This window comes from Paralichthys olivaceus, chromosome 6 (genome assembly GCF_024713975.1).
Source record: "Paralichthys olivaceus isolate ysfri-2021 chromosome 6, ASM2471397v2, whole genome shotgun sequence".
Classification (NCBI taxonomy): Eukaryota; Metazoa; Chordata; class Actinopteri; order Pleuronectiformes; family Paralichthyidae; genus Paralichthys; species Paralichthys olivaceus.
This window is the reverse complement of record NC_091098.1, coordinates 24,962,249-24,980,339: the sequence shown is the minus strand read 5'-3', so window position 1 is coordinate 24,980,339 and position 18,091 is coordinate 24,962,249. Positions and strand designations below refer to the sequence as shown.

General features: G+C 42.2%; 1 protein-coding gene across 4 annotated transcripts; it reads right to left on the bottom strand.

Annotated features, from left to right (window-relative positions):
* Positions 1-228: 228 nt before the first annotated feature.
* Positions 229-10,628, bottom strand: klhl21 (kelch-like family member 21). Of its 4 annotated transcripts, none has more exons than XM_020105275.2 (5): positions 10,433-10,628; positions 5,015-6,107; positions 3,768-4,173; positions 3,165-3,237; positions 229-2,882 (listed from the first exon to the last, which is right to left on the bottom strand). In XM_020105275.2, the coding sequence occupies exons 2-5, from the start codon at positions 6,045-6,047 to the stop codon at positions 2,553-2,555; spliced, it is 1,842 nt and encodes a 613-aa protein (XP_019960834.2). In that variant the 5' UTR covers positions 6,048-6,107; positions 10,433-10,628; the 3' UTR covers positions 229-2,552. The 4 variants fall into 4 exon arrangements, with proteins under 4 accessions (XP_019960834.2, XP_019960836.2, XP_019960835.2 ...); XM_020105277.2 differs by having other exon boundaries at positions 5,015-6,076; positions 10,433-10,608; XM_020105276.2 differs by lacking the exon at positions 10,433-10,628 and adding an exon at positions 6,353-6,650.
* Between the last annotated feature and the right edge of the window lie 7,463 nt (positions 10,629-18,091).

Below are 18,091 nucleotides of genomic sequence, written 5' to 3'. Positions count from 1 at the left end.
TGTGCCATGTGTGTATTTCTTGACTGATGTATTTATATGGACTACACAACATATTATGTGGTATTTAATGAGTTTTTCTGTCGGGTGGATTTAGTTTTCATTTGACTTCATATTTAACAAAAAGATGAAGACAACAGATTCTTATTTTCCAAAATGTCAAGTGAACCATGAAGAATCAAACGTTATGATTTAAGATTTATGGACAAAAACATAAGCTTACGCTTGAAATTCATAAAAAAAAAAAACCTTTATTGACTTTTCACACTCTGCCGCAGCTACAGTCCATAGTTTATATGATATAAGTGAACATTCGTATCCTTCGCACGTCATCGTGTGACTCAGCAAAATAAACTCTCAGATCTGCCTGCAGTTTCATTCAGGGTAACTACACTGTAAACATTACAGAAACACACAAGAATATAATAGATTTACAAAACTGATTCAACAACACAAACCTGTATGAAAACTATAAGGCAACACAACAGCATAGATCATATTCACACAGCGGCAATTTTCACTCGAGGTGCGAAGCTCGAATGTTTTTCTGACCCATAACAAGCGTTGCGCTGCCGTGACCCAGGTTTATAAGTCGTATAAACGCACTTCAGTCCGTCAACTCGTGTTTGAAAAGTTTACTGCGGCAGGAAAACATTTAGATTTTGGCGTCGAGGCTCCGACTTCATCGCTTCCCCAGATACGATGACATTAATATAAAGGGGAGTTTATAATCGCCCTGTCGGAGAATACAGGTGGAGGCTGGGGCCACTGACAAGCAGAGGGAGAGATGGGAAATAAAATGTAGAGTAATCAAGCTTGTAATATATATGCTATATTTTAAATGCCTGATTAAATTCTTAAGTGGTTGAAAAAAAAAAAACCTCCCCCATCTTAGTTTAACTGTTACAGCTTTTGAGTTTCCCCACACTGATTTGCGACGTCAGAGGAAAATGGCCGTCGTACGACTACGGTCTATGGAAACACTCACAAATTATAATTTCCATTAAAGCAAACGTTACTTTACACAAGAGCACAGATTCTTTTGAATATCCAGTTGAGACCGCCGACCCTTCGCTAGTTTCACTGCTCTTGTGCTCTCAAGCAAACCACAACACGAATACATCCATAAAATAATCATAAATACAATTTTGTAGGAAAATACTTCATGCACATTGGACTGGCTGTTATAAACAAGTGACGGGGAGGGGGGGGTGTGCAGCCTCCAGACGTTTGACCGTGATGAAAAGGTTTCTCACACGTTTCTGGACTCTGGTAATTTCTGCTCGTACACGTCAACACGTCCCGTTGAGCCATTTGTCTGTTTAGTGCTAAATATCGATTGTGACTGCAGCTGTTTCTGGAATGTAGACTGATCATCGTTGAGTCCGTACTGAAGCACAGTTCAATAGAGTTCCACTAAAGTAACTCAGTCGGACTCTGGACCGATTTAAAAGATAGAAATTGACATAGTAGAGCCAGAGACGGTCTCATCTCTCAAGACCTGGCGCCTTCATTACCCACAATGCTACTCGCCCACTGACAATTCAGTTGGAGATTCAGTTTTTTTTATTTTTTTTTTTATGACTGATCGATTAAAACTCCTCACGTGCAACGGACTCACATCAGCGGAGGCCGTCCGTCAGACTTCACTCTGCTCCCTCTGCAGCCACAAAAGGCTTGTAAACACTTACTTAGATGCTTGCGTGCATTTAGAATTAAAATTTAATGCGTTTGTAGAAAAATAAATTCCACAGTGATCAACTGCTAACTCACAGAAAACGACGGCCTCACCCACCGTGTGTGGGAGACAGTGCTCGATAGTTGCTGAATAAAAACTTGAGAGAGAGAAGCAGCTGTTTAACTGCTCTTCATCAAAGGAAGGGGGCAGTTCACCACACTCATCGTTTTCTCATGTAAAAGTAAAGGATGCTATTTATTCAGATAAGAGAGAAAACGTACCTTTGTGCAGCTCATTCAATTTACAGAGTAAAACGATTTCCGATTCTTGTTGCCGATGAAATCTTTTTTAATTTTCAGATTCATCATTTGCTAACTGTCTGTAAATTGAGAAAAAACATCTTGAGCCAAAGACGTCGTCTTCAAATGTTAACTACTCTGTTAAACACAGAACAAGCTCAAAACTGAACCGTTAGAAAGAAAAAGAAGATGATTATCAAATATGTTGCGGATAAATTTGAGCGATAAATAGTTTCGGTTGTAATTTAAAGTGTTTTCACGAGAAAAGGATGATGGCTTTAAGTCTGGTTTGGAAAATAAACTCCCCTACCTCCCTTTAAGAGCAGCACAGAGACACTTCCCTCTGCTTCTGTAGGAACCAACCAGAACTGTTTCCTTGTGAACACGACTGAGAACCGTCCTGTTACTCCTCCAGTCAACAGACATGATTGTCACTACGACGACAGCTTCGTGCTCAGGTGGATTCTGCTCCCTCTTCTCTTCTGCCTTTGACATGAGGTAAATTCACAGTAAGCTAACGATGGCACGATGAGGGAGAACAGACTTGAAAACACGTGAGAGGGTGTTAAGGTCCAAACTCAGTGCGCTGGGTTCACATCCTGGTTCTGGTTGAGATTGTTGTTGAGATTGTGGAGCGCTTGGTGACGCTGGTGGCGGTGCAGGTGAATGGCGTTCAACTCCGGCGTCTCGGTAGGTTGGAACGCACTGGACACCTGGGGCATGAACTGGCGGAAGATGCTGACGCTGCCGTGCCAGAAGGTCGGCTGAGGTAGTCGCCCAGCGAGGGACCACGAGCGGGTGGTTGGGTCGAAGGCTTCCACCACATCGGACAGCTCAAACGTGTTGTCATAACCGCCTGACACAAATAATTTACCGCCCAGGGCTGCAACACTTCCTCCAACATGGACCTGGGAAAAAACAATGAAATGAAGAATGAATGATCTTTAATCTGCTTTTGTCAGTTTTGGGGCTAAAAATAAAAATGTAATAATTAATATGAAGTGTAATATAATATAATATAAACTTAAAGCTTAAAACTGGACACTATTTAGGTTTGTGTCATCAGATCTAAAGTAAGAACGACCACATTCACTCATCATCATATTCGGAGCAGTCGACACGTCTGTTTGTCACGGAGGGATTGTAAATGAAGAACGAAAGGAGAAAAACACATGGCGTGAAATACAAACCTGGGTCATCGGACTTATCATGTCCCACTTGTTCTTTTGAGGATTATAAACATCCACCTCGGCTGAGTCATCCCTGCAAATAGAGACACACCAGAGTCAGGTCACTGCCAAAAACAACCCACGCTTCAGACTTCACGGACTTTTGAACCAGTCACGTCCGATCAACAATAATCAGTTGCATCCTCAGGTATACTGGCGTGTGAGGAAGTGTGTCATCTTGTATTCATGTAGTTTAATTATAAACTGACTGACGGATTCATAAAACCAAACGTATAGTGGTGCCGACCTTACAGACTGTAGATATTAAGTAAAACGACCAGATTGAAAATATAAAAGACTCAAGAAAAGGTCCTGCACTTCAAAACCTACTTAAGTAGTAAATGTAGTAAATGTGTTACCGACAAAATTTACTTGAAGTGTAAGTTTTAAGTACTCAAACAAACAAACACCGTAACAAGCAGTTACCTTCTCCATTTCTCTTAATTAATAACATACTCTTTATAAAACTAGGAGGAAGTTTTCAGATAAATTAGGGAACTACAGGAGCCATGAAATGAAACTTTTGCAGATTTAGTTTAGATGTTAAATCTGTTTACGTCTGACCTGACAAAGTAGATGAGGCCGTTGAGGGTCACAGTTTTCGGTGTGAAGGACCACGGAGGCAGCTGTCCACAATTAACCATTAACCAGCGGTTGGCGTCTGAATCGTAGCTCTGGATGGCCATGGTGTCCTCTCCGGTCAGGCAGCCGATGGCGTACAAGCGTCCGTTGCACGCGGTGGTGGAGCAGTTGTCCATGGGGTGCAACATGGCTGGCAAGGCCTCCCAGCAGTCCAGAGCGTGATCGTAGCGCTCGGTGCTGTCCGACGCCACCACGTAGAGCTGACCTTTCACCACGCAAGAGCTGTGGTACTCACGGGCCTTCAGCATGGGCGACGCCTCGGTCCATTCGTTGACGCTGGACTTGTAGCGCCACACGCCGTCGTAGAGGCGCGAGCCGTCAGAGCCACCTGACAGACACAAGAATGACGTTATTACAACTGGCATGAAAGATATCTTTATTCGTCCCTGTGCACTTTTTAATATCAAATTTATTCGTTTTTAACATCTTTAAAAGTCATCGACAAAGTGAATTTAAAACCCTTTATTAACATCAAGAGGGAAAATGACTTCAATAAAATCAGGACACGAATGTGGATATTTTCAGTTTATGAGCAAATAAAAATTATAGAGCGCCTCTGATATTTGGTGTCCTCCTCCTCAACCAGTCAGAGTTTCAAAGACTGAACCTCTGATGCCAGATATATAATATAATATATCTTAAATGTGAAAAAACTAAATCCACCTGTAAACATTACATAATCATATGCTGCTGTTATTTCCGTCATCCAGGCAGTGAGCTAAGTGCTAATTTTATGGTTCATCATCAGTGTCGTTCCATCTCTGACTAAAGGTCTGAGATGATTTGTCGGGGGGGGGGGGGGGGAAACTCGAGCCTTCTTATAGGTTTGGGAAGATCACCGGTGAAAACGATGCTGATGATGATATTGATGATGAAGCCACGGCCGTCCTGGCAGCACATCATGTCCCATCTTACTCAACCTTGACCACACACACACACACACACACACACACACACACACAGACGCCAGCCAAAGAGCCGGCGGTTTATTTATAAGCCTTCATGCCTGACGACCATTTCATAAGATGAAGGAAGAGGAGTGGAAATGTACTGACTGACGCTTCCACCGAACAGAGTCTAACACACACAGCAACTGTAACCACAAGTCTTTGGACTTCCCATGCAAAGTGTTGTGTGGAAAGATGTTTGCGTGTCACTGAATGTCTTACCTGTAACGTACATATCGTTTCCGAGGGCAGCTATACTGTAGCCTCCTCCGAGGTGATCGGGGAATTCAGCCAGGTAGCGCCACTGTCCCGTCTGGGGGTTGTAACAGTCCACTGTGACCAGCTCATCACAGTCCTGGTCGCAGCCTCCCACCACCACCAGGATTTCTGCCAATCCTGTAGATGGCCGTGGCCGCATGCGGTGGCAGGGCCTGTCGTGGCGGTCGTACTCGCAGGACTGGAAGCTACGGGCTTCGTTCACCATGCGGAGGCAGGTGGGTGACAGGTAGACGAGTGGGTCGCTCTCCACATGGGCCAACAGGAAGAACCTCCTGACGAACGGGAGTCGGACCTGCTGGAGGAGCTCGGGCCAGTAGTGTAGCCTCCGCTGGAGATCTGCCTTCACCCAGCGCACTGCAATTTGATAAACTGTCTCCTCCTTGTCCACACACAGCTCATTATCCGACATAAACTCAAGCAGGCGCTTCCAGGGTAATCGCTCAAAGTCCGTCCCTTTAGCCAGCTCCATTATGTTCTTCAGGACAAAGCGCCGAGCGCTGACTGCCAGTTCGCGGCAGGCGAAAGCCTCCGCAAAGTCCTGGATCTCTAAGCAGTTGGAAATATCCAGCCGCTGCTCCAGAAAAGCACAGCAGGCCTCTTTAACCGAGGGAAACTGAAACAGATCAGCCGTCTTCAGAAGGAGGTCCACGTTATCCTGAGTGACGGTGACCCGCCCCGTGTAGCAGAAGTCCACCAGCAGACCTAAAAGCTCGGCTGACACCTCGTGTAGAACTACTCGGTCCATAACGCTCTCCCGCAGCGTCCCTGCAAACATGGCCCGGAAGTAGGTGCTGGCGGCGGCCAACACTGTGCGGTGACAGTGGAACTCGCGGCCCTCGGCACACAAAGTCACATCGAAAAACTTCCTCTCAGCTCTGAGTTCATGGATTCCCCGCAGCAGGTTGAAGGCGTGAGCCGTGTCGAAGAAAGGCAGGGTGGATGGTTGCGTCTGCAAGACCGGCTTCTCCATCTCCATCTCCTCTGCTCTCTCTGGGCGATCGGTTTCTGGTGGTTGTGATCAGAACGCAGTTGTCATCTACGCAACAGAGAAACAACAGACACATGCATCAAAGTTCAAATCGACATGTTACAACTAACGACTCAGGAAAGTTTCACAGTTCAAAAACAGAAGATGTGTTAATTTGTTTATCCGCCACTTCAATCCCAGAGGAAACGCTTAGAAACAAATATAAACCGAGTAGTGATCACAACAGAGACTTTAAAGTTTAACCAATGTTACAGGACACAGGTTCAAATAAACTCAAACGGTTGTGTCCCTACCTGACTTCCTCCAGCCACGTTTCACCAGCACAGCGAACAACAGTCTAGAATATACGACAGCGAAGCTCAACCCGACTCTGGAGCGTTCGACCAGCTCCTTACTCGTGTTTAAGAAAGAGATCTCGCTTGTGCTTCGGGGCTATAAATACACCAGCAGTGTCCATTTCCAGAGGAGGGAGGGGGGGGGGTGCTCTGGGGAGAACACCTAACATGCCGTGAGCTGACGCTGTGGGGAGAGTGTAAAACCCCACCCCCACCCTACTGGTATGTCTCTGCGGTCAGTCAGTGTGAGTAAGTGATCTGAGAGGAGCGAGATGAATCCAGACCAAACACACAGAGCTTCCTGTCTGAGGCGTCGTCCGCAGGAAAACACTCGTCGTCACTTGAAAATGCATCAACTCTGCGACAGATACGTCCGAGTTTCAGAGAAGATAGAAGTTTGGAAACGCTGCTGAGCGCTGACCCTGTTTCAGTTTGAAAACTCCCGAGGCTGCGTTTGAGTTTGGACGGGCAGAAATGGAGATGCGAGACATTAATATATTCGGGTTATGAGCTGTTGGTTGGAGAAAAGTAAAATCAGTTGAAACTTTAAATAAATACTGACCCTAAATCATGTTTTTAATTCTGAAATAGAGTTAATATGATACTAAAATCTTGCTATTTATAGCTTCAGATAATTCACTGCGGCTGTACAGAAGAGTACAGTTGATTTAGACCTCGTGTTGTGGATTAAATTTCAGGTTTGCATTCCTGTAAAATCGCCAGGAAGAAAAAGCAGAAACATTCGAACAGACTTTCTCAAAAACACGAGTTGACTTCATGAGGACTTGAATTCAACGGCCAACCTGAGCCTCGTGTCAACATTTGGAGATGATCATTCTCTCTCAAAATACACAGGTATCTCTTTACAGAGATTTGTTTTAAGGCTGGAATAAAGCCCCTGGTCCTCTGGCCAAAGGACTTAGCACACATTCCACACCAGGGCTCAACAATGCAGCGGTGCACAGAGGATCAAACTGCCCCGTGAAGGGCAGACAGGGCCTCACAACCCAGACCTGCACTGAAAATACACATCTTCCTTACTGGTGTTAAAGCAATCGTCTTTATGTCGGAGGGGATAATGGAATTTCCTTAAATAGACGTGATGAGCTTTCCATTCACTCGGTCGTTTCAGTGATTTCTTACGACCCGTCCTGTGAACAAATGCTAAAAAAAATTCTCCCACGAAAGCAGTTCAGTCATTCAACAATAACATCTGCTCTTTGTCTTCCACGTTTTGGCCGTGTGCTCTTTTCCCCCACATTATCACAAACAGAAAACATGGGGGAGGCTTCAAACTGCAGCAGCCAGGAAATGTATTGAGCAACTCGTGTTTACCAACCAACTCCGAGAATAGCGAACAGAAGTTTATACTCTCCAAAGGAGCGAGGCAGAGGGAAGGTGAGAGGGAGCGGAATGGAAGAGAGGTGGAAACCATCCCACCGCTATGAGTGAAGAGCACAGAGAGGCCAGTGTAACAGCCAGACATCTGCCCCACCCACCTGCACAGGCTCGCCATATGGGTGGCGGGGTCTCTGAGCCCCCTTTCATCAGGGTTCAGTATACGTCTGTCTTCCCCTGGAGCTGAACTCGTGACCTGTGGTTATATTCTGGATGAAAACAGTCATGGAGGAGGCACGCTGTTAGTCACAAGCGGAGCCAGACCCATTTGATTTTTTGGGGCTGACGCAGACACTGGGAGTAAATTATTTCTGATACCGTTACACTGATTTATAAAAATATATTTGGCAATGACTCCTGGGATGACGTTATCAAACACTGATGGTGGAAAAAATAGAACTGATGCTTGATATTTCACCGTTTAACCGTAAAATGTATCTAAATCTAAATTCTCCAAACGCCCGTCTCGGGGGTGTTTGTGTGTCGACCCGCTCTCTGCAGCAGTGGCGCTGTCGATCACAACAACAGATCGATCACAACAACAAATCAATCACAACAACGGCAACAAAAAACTGATTCTCCAGCTCAGGTTCTGTGAACTGAGACGAGCTTAACTAAGCTTTGAATAAACAGGTGGACAGCTCGTTGTGCAGCTTCAGGGTTCAGCAGAGAGGATGGTTGGTGGGTGAATGTTTCAGATTGATGAGAGGGTCTATGACTTCAGGTGGGAACCATGTTGCTAATAAAGATACACAAACTACTGCAAATAGAGACAGAGGTTAGTATGAAGTGAGAATCGGCTATCACAACTTTCTACAGGCCGAGATGAGCTAAACATGTTTTACTATCGTCTGACCAACAGACTAAAACACAAAGATGTTCAATTTCACAGTTCATCTGCTGATTAAAGGCAACATACTCAGATTACAAAAGAACAAAGCATCATCTTGTTTCATTTAAATCGAAGAAAAAAGTTGAGGCTTGATTAATTTGCTGCAGGCTCTGACTCTGAATCACAGTTTCATAACAGTGTGGCATCCAACAGTCCCAACCATTCACTGACTGTACCTTCGGTTTGTCGCTCTGTGCATTTGAACTGTGTAAATCAAAACAGCTCTACATGTAGTACAGTGTGTTCTCAAAGCTAGTGTTGCCCCTTGCTGGTGCAAGCTCGCAATTACCAACGACGACAGTTTACAGACAAGACGATCTTGTATTTTGGTCACAGTGAAACAGCTCTACTGCGAACGACCTTCTTAAAACTTGGCTGTCCACATGTATTAAATCCAGGTTGCTTTGAATATCAAAACAATGAATAGAGAAATGTTTTTACACAGCAGCTCTCAGCACCTGGTCCACCAAAAACCTCCGTATAACACAGCTGCTCATTCTGCTGTCGCTGCCGGGACCGATGCAGACATCAGAGTGACATAAATCCCTGGTTTTCCGCAGCTGAGCCCGGCCTGGCCATAAAAAGGCAGCGGTGGACTCCCCACACCACACACTCCTCTCATTCCCCCACAGAGGAGGGTGAGCACGAGGCTACGAGCAGCAACAAAGCCTCAGATAAGAGACAGTCATTTTAAAGACGTGAAGTCTGGAGAACGTCTGCACAGTGTGTTCCGAGAGTTTCACAAATGAGTTCACAACAACACATAAATCTCTGCTGCTGCTGCACAGATCATCTGTTTCTGGGTACAAACACTACATCTTGATTGAAAAGGAGCCGGAAGAAGTAAACAATAAGTAAATAAACAAGTAAACAATTAAAAATGTGAAAAGCTGCAGGTCAACACATCCCTCTGTTTGTTACAGTTCATTTTATAGCATTCAAAGAAGCTCACAAGATGATTTACCTGTCAAAACTAAACTAAACAACAAGTTTCATTGTACTTCCTCAACATACTGACTTTAATTGTTATTTTTAAATATGTTTGCTTCAGATTCTCTGGCTTGTTCCAGAAACTGATTCCTTTCACTGGAATGCAACGTTTCAATGCAATTCTGAATTTTTAAAAAGATCTCTGTTCCTTTCAGGTTATAATGTGCACGGTTAAAAATTATACAATTGTGAGCTTCATACATAATTTGCAGAAACTACTAGTTCCTGAAACTTTCACTGAACGAATATTAAATCTTTTAATTTACTTTACACATGCAATTGCAGCGTCACTTCAACATCTCTCAGCAGAACATGAACCGTGGAGGCCCTCACATCTAAAACCTGCTCATCCAGAGCTTCGTGTTTGCTTCATGGTCACATCCAGATGTTGTGGAGCTGGACCCAAATCCAACACGTGCAGCCAGATGTTCGACGTGACGTGTCAAGGTTATTAAACATTAAAATAAAAACACCTCATGATGAAAACTTCCACGATGCTAATGAACTTCAGCCACAATTTAAAAACAACGTGTGTGTGTGGACGCGGTCATGAGTTACACAACATGAGCTGTTTGTTATTGTTGCTCGTGTTAAATCATCATAAAGATTATTAATATAATAAAGATGATGAAGATGATAAAGATGATGAAGATAATAAAGATGATGAAGAAGATGAAGAAGCGTCCTGTTGATGCGGAGCTCGCGATGTTTCCTGTGACGTCTCCTCTGATGTCGGTGCAGCGAACATTCAAACTGACCTGAGTTTATCTGCAGCCGCGGAGGAGGTGTTATCACCGGGAGCTGAGAGGAGTCGAGGAGGAGAAGGAGGAGAAATGACGGGTTGACGCGCGGCTGAGAGACTCCGAGAGTCCGAGAGGCCTCCTCATCTTCTTCCGGTCCGCCATGACACCCTGCGACACACGCTGCCTTCACGGGCTGTCGGAAATATCAGCAGCGGACGAGACCGATCGTAAACAACAACAATAACGACAGTGATGAAATTATTATTATCATTATAAATAATAATAATAATAATAGTACTCTCATATATATTATTTCCCTTATAGCTATACTACTACTAGTAGTAAACTTTATACTAATAATATCGACTATAATACTGATAATAATTTTAAAAGGTGAATAAGAAAGATATACCATCATAAGTATACTTCTAGTAACAATAATAATTGTGATAATGAGACAAATAAGAATGATACATCATTATTACAGCTTGTATACTGTTTATTTAAATGTGAGGGAAGTTTGTGACTTATACACCTTTTAATAGCTTTAATATCAAGTATGACTTATACTATTCTGTGTCTTACTGTCATTATGTTCCCGAGAGATGATCGACCTCTGCAGGAACACTGAAGATCAGATGTTTTATGTTTTGTGTTGGAGTTCCCATCCCGTCTCTGAAACGCCACTCTCATGTGGATAACGAGCATTTTGATACATACATTAGATACAGTGACCTGGACTGCTGTTCTAGTTTCATAACCTTTATTCAAATCTTTTAGATTTGAATGTGTGTCGAGCCACTTTGTGATGAACTCATAAATTCGGGTAAGGACAGAGAGGGCCATTGTAAGGGGAGCTGTCTTTTACAAGTGCGCCCTAATAAAAGTGCATGTGAAGCAATAATACCACACGGAGGGTTACCATATCAACAAATTGCACTAATCTAATGTTGTGGCTGTAGCACGTCTGGACATTATAGGAGCCTGTCGCTGATTTTATTACCAGAGCCAGACTAGTGTTTCCAGTCTGTCAGTGAAGAACAGTGTCATTGTAAGTGTCATTGTAAAAATTTGAATCATAAAACCTCAGTCAATTGGGATGAAATGTCACAGCCCTTGTGAAGGACCCTCTACCTAATTTGGCAGCATTATACAATGTCAGTGTGACCCCTGTGTGGAAGATGTCCGTCAGCAGCTCCCATATCTCCACTGCCTGTGGCCAGTGAAGTGAAGCCGGAGAGAGTTCAACAGCAGGTCATGCTTATTGTACATTCAAGGCCATCATCTCTTTCTTTCCTCCCTATTATCCCTCTCTGAGCCTCTGAGGGATGAGCAGCAAAGGTACACAGACGTACATTTGTTCTCCACAGACTGAATCTTAAGCAGTTTATTGAATTAAACATTTTGATAGCCTCGGTGGATATTACCTGTCAGTGTCCTGCTGGTTAAAATGAGTGCAAAGGGACTGTGAATACCTGATGGATGAATTAATTCCGTCACACGGGAATCATTTGAATTCAAAACACAAATTTCATGTCCATAATCTGTGATGATTTAGTTTTCGTTCAGGCAACAATACAAACGTTGTGTTTTTGATGTCATTAAGTGCTGGATCTTTGCGAGCAATGAAGCGGCGAGTGGTATGTACCAAATTTTGTGGTAATCCATCAAATACTCGTCAACATATTTCATTCTGAACCACAAAAGTCAAAGGCCAGAAGATTGCCAAAGACATTGGGATTGATCCTTTGGGTCAAATCTCACAGCAATCCATCAGACAGATGTTAGGACGTTTCATTAAAAGAACGACAATGATAAAAATCAATTGCTATCCATCTGTTGCTTGTGTTTCACCAAACAACATCTTGTCAATCATTGTCATGTCTTCGGATTACGTGTCACAGAACGAGAGAAAAGCAAAATTAACCTTTAGACCAAACACTGAAATGAAAGTGATTATTTTAACCTCAACTAAACTAAGAAACGTTAAGAAATAATTTAATAAATGGTCATTACGTTACTGTAATGACAGGTGCAGTTGATAAAAAACATATTAATATGTCAAAGCATTTCAATATTGTCAAATTCTTATGAAATAATTTTTTTTTGATGAAAGATTTAAGATAATTGGTTTGGAAATGATCTCAGTGGTAGAACTTGAGCTGACGTGGGTGATGATTAAGTTCAACTTAATGAGTTTTAAACAAAGGTGTACTACAGGACTGTTTGCTAGGTCCACTTTAATTCACAGTTTCTGTACATGAATTTGGTGAAAAAGTTGGAGACAGGACAGTTGTTATTTTTCTCCACGACGCTTTATTAGCTTGGTGCAAATGTTGCCTGTTATTAGCTGCCTGATGATAAAGGTGGGACTGAAACTAATCAACACATCTGTGATAAAGCCAAATCATTTTCACACAAATTTCATCCATTACATTACTTTTGTAGTTTTGAAGGTTAAATAACATTTGGGAAATCATTCATGTACCAGGGAAGTGAAAACCAAACGTACTTTAATTTAAAATCCTCCAGTCTGAGCTGAGCATTCCTCTCGTTCCTTTACCCCATCTTTTATCCATTGATATTATGATTCTTATCCTGTAAGGGCCACGTCTTATTGGCTATAAACTCTTGAAAAGCCCTGGAAGAAATCCCTCTACTCATCTAAGTTTGTTCTCCCCCTGTGTGTGATCCATGTTGGCTGCTGTGCTCTGTCTACACCCAAGTGAGAGAAGCACGAGACACATCAGAATGAAAAATGAGTGTTTACACACGTTCAGTCACTAGATGGAGACATTTTATAGTTTTTATATTGTCATCACATCTGTTGACCAGCAGCTTTAGAGACAAAAACAATATCTGCTTTTTTAATTTATCTCGGCACAATAAATGCTTCCAGGTATAATTAAATTGCTTTGGTTGTACACAAAACTTTATCTCTGTAAAATGATAATTTAGTTTTTCCTAATTGACACACAGCCAGCATCAGACCAGCTATGAGTCTAACGCCCTAATGCAGCAGCTGATGTCTTTCTGTAAATTATAAAGTTTCCATTCCACAGTTAACAAGTTGGCTGCACCAGATATTCTGAAATTCTCTGTAATGATTGAGACCGTCTGGTTATTACTCAGCAAATTGATATTTGTTTTGTCAGAATTAATTTGCATTAATGACAAATTAACAAGTAATATTTAGAAACAACTAATACTACTACTATCCAGTGTGCAGGTATTCATTTAATAATGTCTAAAGTTACTTAGTAAGTTCTAATATGTATGAGTGTATAGCTGTAATTGCAATTTGCTGCACTTTGTATGGATGAGAAAACATCCTCTGTCCTTCAACAAGAACAAGGAATAACTATTTACTCAGTCGAGTATTTCACAGTAGTTTCTTTTATGTTTGGCTACACACCCTATTCAAATATCACAGAATCATTTTAAATTCTAATTTCACAAGAACATTTGTCATTTGTGTGACTGTTATATTTCTGAAATAATATTCATTGTTTGTATTCATATCAATTGTATGTCCGAAATATGTTAACTTTAGTATAATAATCTATTATTACCTTTAAACTTTAATATTAATTTACACATTAGGGCAAAAATATGAATGTAAGTAATTAAAATGGAAGAAAAATTGCAATTACCTCATCAATCAATCAATCAATCAATTGATCAATCAACTTATTTCCATGTAATTTCTCTCGATGGTTAGAGGCTGTAAACGTCATCCATTGTGCGGCGCAGTCTGAAACTGAGTGGACAGTAGTTACACATACAACATATCTACTTTTTATTTCTTGTTGTTATTCTGTTGCATATTTAAGGGCACAGCCCAGTCACTGGGTGAATTATTAATATGACCGACTGCAGCTTTGAATATCAATACGTCTCAGACAGAAAGCGAAAGAACCCACAACACAAAAGTTTGATCGATGGCAACAGAGCAGTCGTTTAAGAGAAGGGAGCTGGATGAGCAAGAAGACGATTCATTGATCGATTGATTTTTATTATTGCGTCATGTGCCCAGTAAAAGGAAACACTGTTATATTAGAAAAAGAAAAACTACGAAAGATAAGATAGTGGAAATGAAATAAATAAATAAATATAAAGTTTATATAAGCCACTAAATAAAATGTGATTCGTTCTGAACCTCTCTTAATTCACACAACCTTCATCCTCAGGGATGTTTTTTAAAAAGAGTCTCTGATGAAGATGAAGAAGCTGTTAAATCACCAGAAGAGTCTGTTACAGCAAACAAAGCTGTAGTGTGCGTTTTGTTTGTTGTGCCTGAACACAGTTACATCACCTGTGATTATCGTGCCGTGTTAAAATATTAAAAGGTCACGGTGTGTTTTGGTTAATTGAATTCAAAAATCTACCGCCTCTCCATGATGTGACATCTGTGAAGAGCCTGATAATAACACGCTCTAGGCTTGTTGAATATGTAGGTGCATTATCTGTGGATTTGGGCGTCAGGAGCGGAGGGGGGGGTGAAAACATTGGGCAGCCGCATAAAATATTGAACAAACTCGTCTTTATTGTTCTTGTTTCCTGAGTTGTATCACACTGAGGGTCAGTGTGCTGCTGAGGCTTGGTCAGCAAACGCTTCCCTGGATAAATAAAGGGTCATAAGCTTTCGTTCGAATGCATATTTATACTCATTGTTGTGCATATGCACTCGAAATTGTAGTATTATCTATAATCGTAAAATACACCTGAGTGTGGGTTTCTGCACTAAGCATGTAGTAGTCGTAGTTTAACAGGTTGATAACTGGGACCCCACATCCATTTATGTATCCACCATAGTGTTAGTAACCACAACAATTAATTACTTTGAAATAAACGGTCTTCTAAATTACTTTCCTCGGGCTTTATTAAGGCAATAGCAATAAATTCTTTGTTTAAATATTCATTCATACAGGTACAAGTCACTCATCGTGCAGAATATTGCAGATCCACTCCACCGCAGAGTTTGTGTTTTTATGATTGGATGTCTTGCAGCTGCCATAATGTTTATCATGTGCTGAAGGAGACGTGGCGGAGCAGAGTAATGGGCTCCCCCTGCGCTCGAAGGGGATCCACACGAGCCACATTTCATTTGTAGCTTCGTGTTGCAAGAGCCCAGCTACTCTGTTCATGTGCTGTCAGCTGCATCATAAAGAGACTTTCGATCAACCGTCACCGTGTGTGCACATGTGTGTGTGTGCATGTATGTGTCCCAGCACAGGCTGAAAATCCCCCGTCAAACGTTAGCTTGTCACTGTTGTTTCTATGACTCACATGGAATACAGGGTTGATGCCAAATTACACATCCAGGCCACCTCTGTGTTCTTAAATCATGCTCTGTTTTCAGTGTTTACATGTCGTGGTGAGATTACGACAAAATTGTAAAATTACAACATCGCCTTCACGCTCGTTGGGCCGAGCCTACAATCATTGTCCGATGTCATCTTTCTGGTTGCTGAGTAATCATATAAGCTGTCGGCTGTCAGCCATGATTGAAATGTTTCTTTATGTGTTTCACTTAACACAAATGTCCCCGTGTGGCTGAGCAACTTGTAAACATGAAAACATTTTCTGCAGCCAGTCATCAGAGCTGGTTGTGCTGAGCCTGCAGTTACATATTATACTTAATGTGTAAGGCCGTTTTTTTCTCCCTTAGTGTTGCTGATGCATTCACGAGGGGAAAAACACTTTAGTTCTGGTTTATCGTGATGAATCATTTCTGAAGGCGTGGTCGTCTGCTTGCCTGACACTCACAGCCCACATGATAATCTGGAGCCTAATCCAATTATACGCCAGTGATGATCGGACACGACTTGTGGATATAACCTCTGCCGACACATCTGCATTTGCTGAGTGCACACTAAGAGAAATGTGTGGGGATTTGCAAAATCTTCTATATTCTCTCAGCATTTGCAATAAAATTTGCCCGATGCCCCTTCCCAGTCTTTAAAATTGAATATGACTGCCAGAGTTTATGCTGCCATTACAGCGGCCATCAGAGCACCTAAATGGAAGATTAGAAGCTATTTATCCTTCTGAAAATATATTATTTGCAGATTCCTTGACAGCGGTTTTTCTAGAACATCAGCAAAATGTTTCTGAGGTTTCATTTATCATTTTACTCTCAATAAACGGTTACTTCTCTCCCACTGCTGAGGACTCCTCACGTATCCGTCTGCTGGTTTAGTTTCGCCCCCTGAACACAACACAATTAATCATGCTGTCACACGATCTATGCATGAATGCTGTATGGCCCAGGGTTACCAGGCACAGAGTGACACAATCAAACAAAACACAGCGCAATGATAAGAACTCTCTTATGTGCAAAAACTGATTTTCACTATCAATGCAACCATGCAGGACAATAAGGAGGGAAGTGTTGCGGCATGCATCAGTCATCTCGCCTCGCGTAATTGCAGTGCGACTTTAATTAGTCAATCAGCTGCATCGTCAAAGATGGCACGTTCTGTCTCAAACACTCATTTTAACTGTGCTCATCATATGCATGTATGAAATCCAGGATACACTTGATTCCATCTAGTTAAAATCAAAGTGTCAAAAAATGCGTTGAACAGAGATTGAATAAGTCAAAGTGTTGTAACGGGGACACGTACAGATGAGGTGACACCGGGACTGAGAGAAGAAATAATTGGATAATTCTATATTTGGCTCCATGTTTGTGAATTCCACTCCTCAGCTTTATTTATTTCATCCTGGCTACATGACTGATCCCTTTCCAGCCCTCTCCCCATTAATCTCTCCATGTAAGACGGCACCTAAACGAATGCCTAATGAAGAAAAAGCAAGTTTTTCCCTATGGTTCCCACCTCATTTCTAAGCCAGCGATCACCGGGGCCACGGAGGAGGTGACACCAACACAGCAGAGTCCCCGCCGACAAAACTGTTCATTTTGGTGCCGTGCGTTGAAAATAATAAGACGTTAAACCCCGGGAGGGCTGAAGAGCCTGTCTTCAAAGAGCGACTTTTCCTCCCTCTCACCAAAGGCGCTTAGGTTTGGGGGCTCCAGCCTCCTGCCACATCTCCGAGGCAGCTGTGTTATTATGGAAGGAGATTACTGAGTGCTGGTGGGCAGAGGATGACCTCAACCGATTATCAGGAAAACAAAGAGCGCTGCCAGACATGGGTGGCCTGCTGGATTTCTGCTGGAGCACACATCCACCTCTCGAGAGAATTCTTTAATAAAAATGTTAAAAGAAATAAGGAATCCAACTGTTTTGCAGCACAAAGATTTAGTGTCAGGTTTGGGTTGCACTTGACTTTTACATTATCCGAACCAGACATAACAATCTGTACTTTATATATTTATATTAAAATAGACAAAACTAACTTGTTATTTAACAAGGATCTAACAGATTAATTTTGCAGTTCTGTATAATGTGCTGTGAATCACCATCTAACAAGGATGTTAGAATCTAACAGCGGGAAATAATTCAATATCCTGGCTGCAGCTTCCATAACATAAATGGTCGTACAACTGTTCTAATCTGATGAAGCCTCTCACATCTTAGTGCACTGTAAAGTAAAGTGTGACCTCGGTTTTCCACGGTTACCGGTTGTTTTTACTCGTCAGCCACTGGAGACTGGAGCTGAGTCTCAGTCTGTGGCAACACATTAAAGAGGAGTTTCTTCACACAGCAC

What these genes read in the sequence shown, in the direction of transcription:
- klhl21 (XM_020105275.2), bottom strand. Translation starts at nt 6,047, where the DNA reads ATGGAGATGGAGAAGCCGGTCTTGCAGACGCAACCATCCACCCTGCCT. An exon ending in GGCCTCATCTACTTTGTCAG is followed by an intron (nt 3,238 to 3,767) that starts GTCAGACGTAAA and finishes CTCTATTTGCAG; the next exon opens with GGATGACTCAGCCGAGGTGG. An exon ending in TGATAAGTCCGATGACCCAG is followed by an intron (nt 2,883 to 3,164) that starts GTTTGTATTTCA and finishes GTTTTTTCCCAG; the next exon opens with GTCCATGTTGGAGGAAGTGT.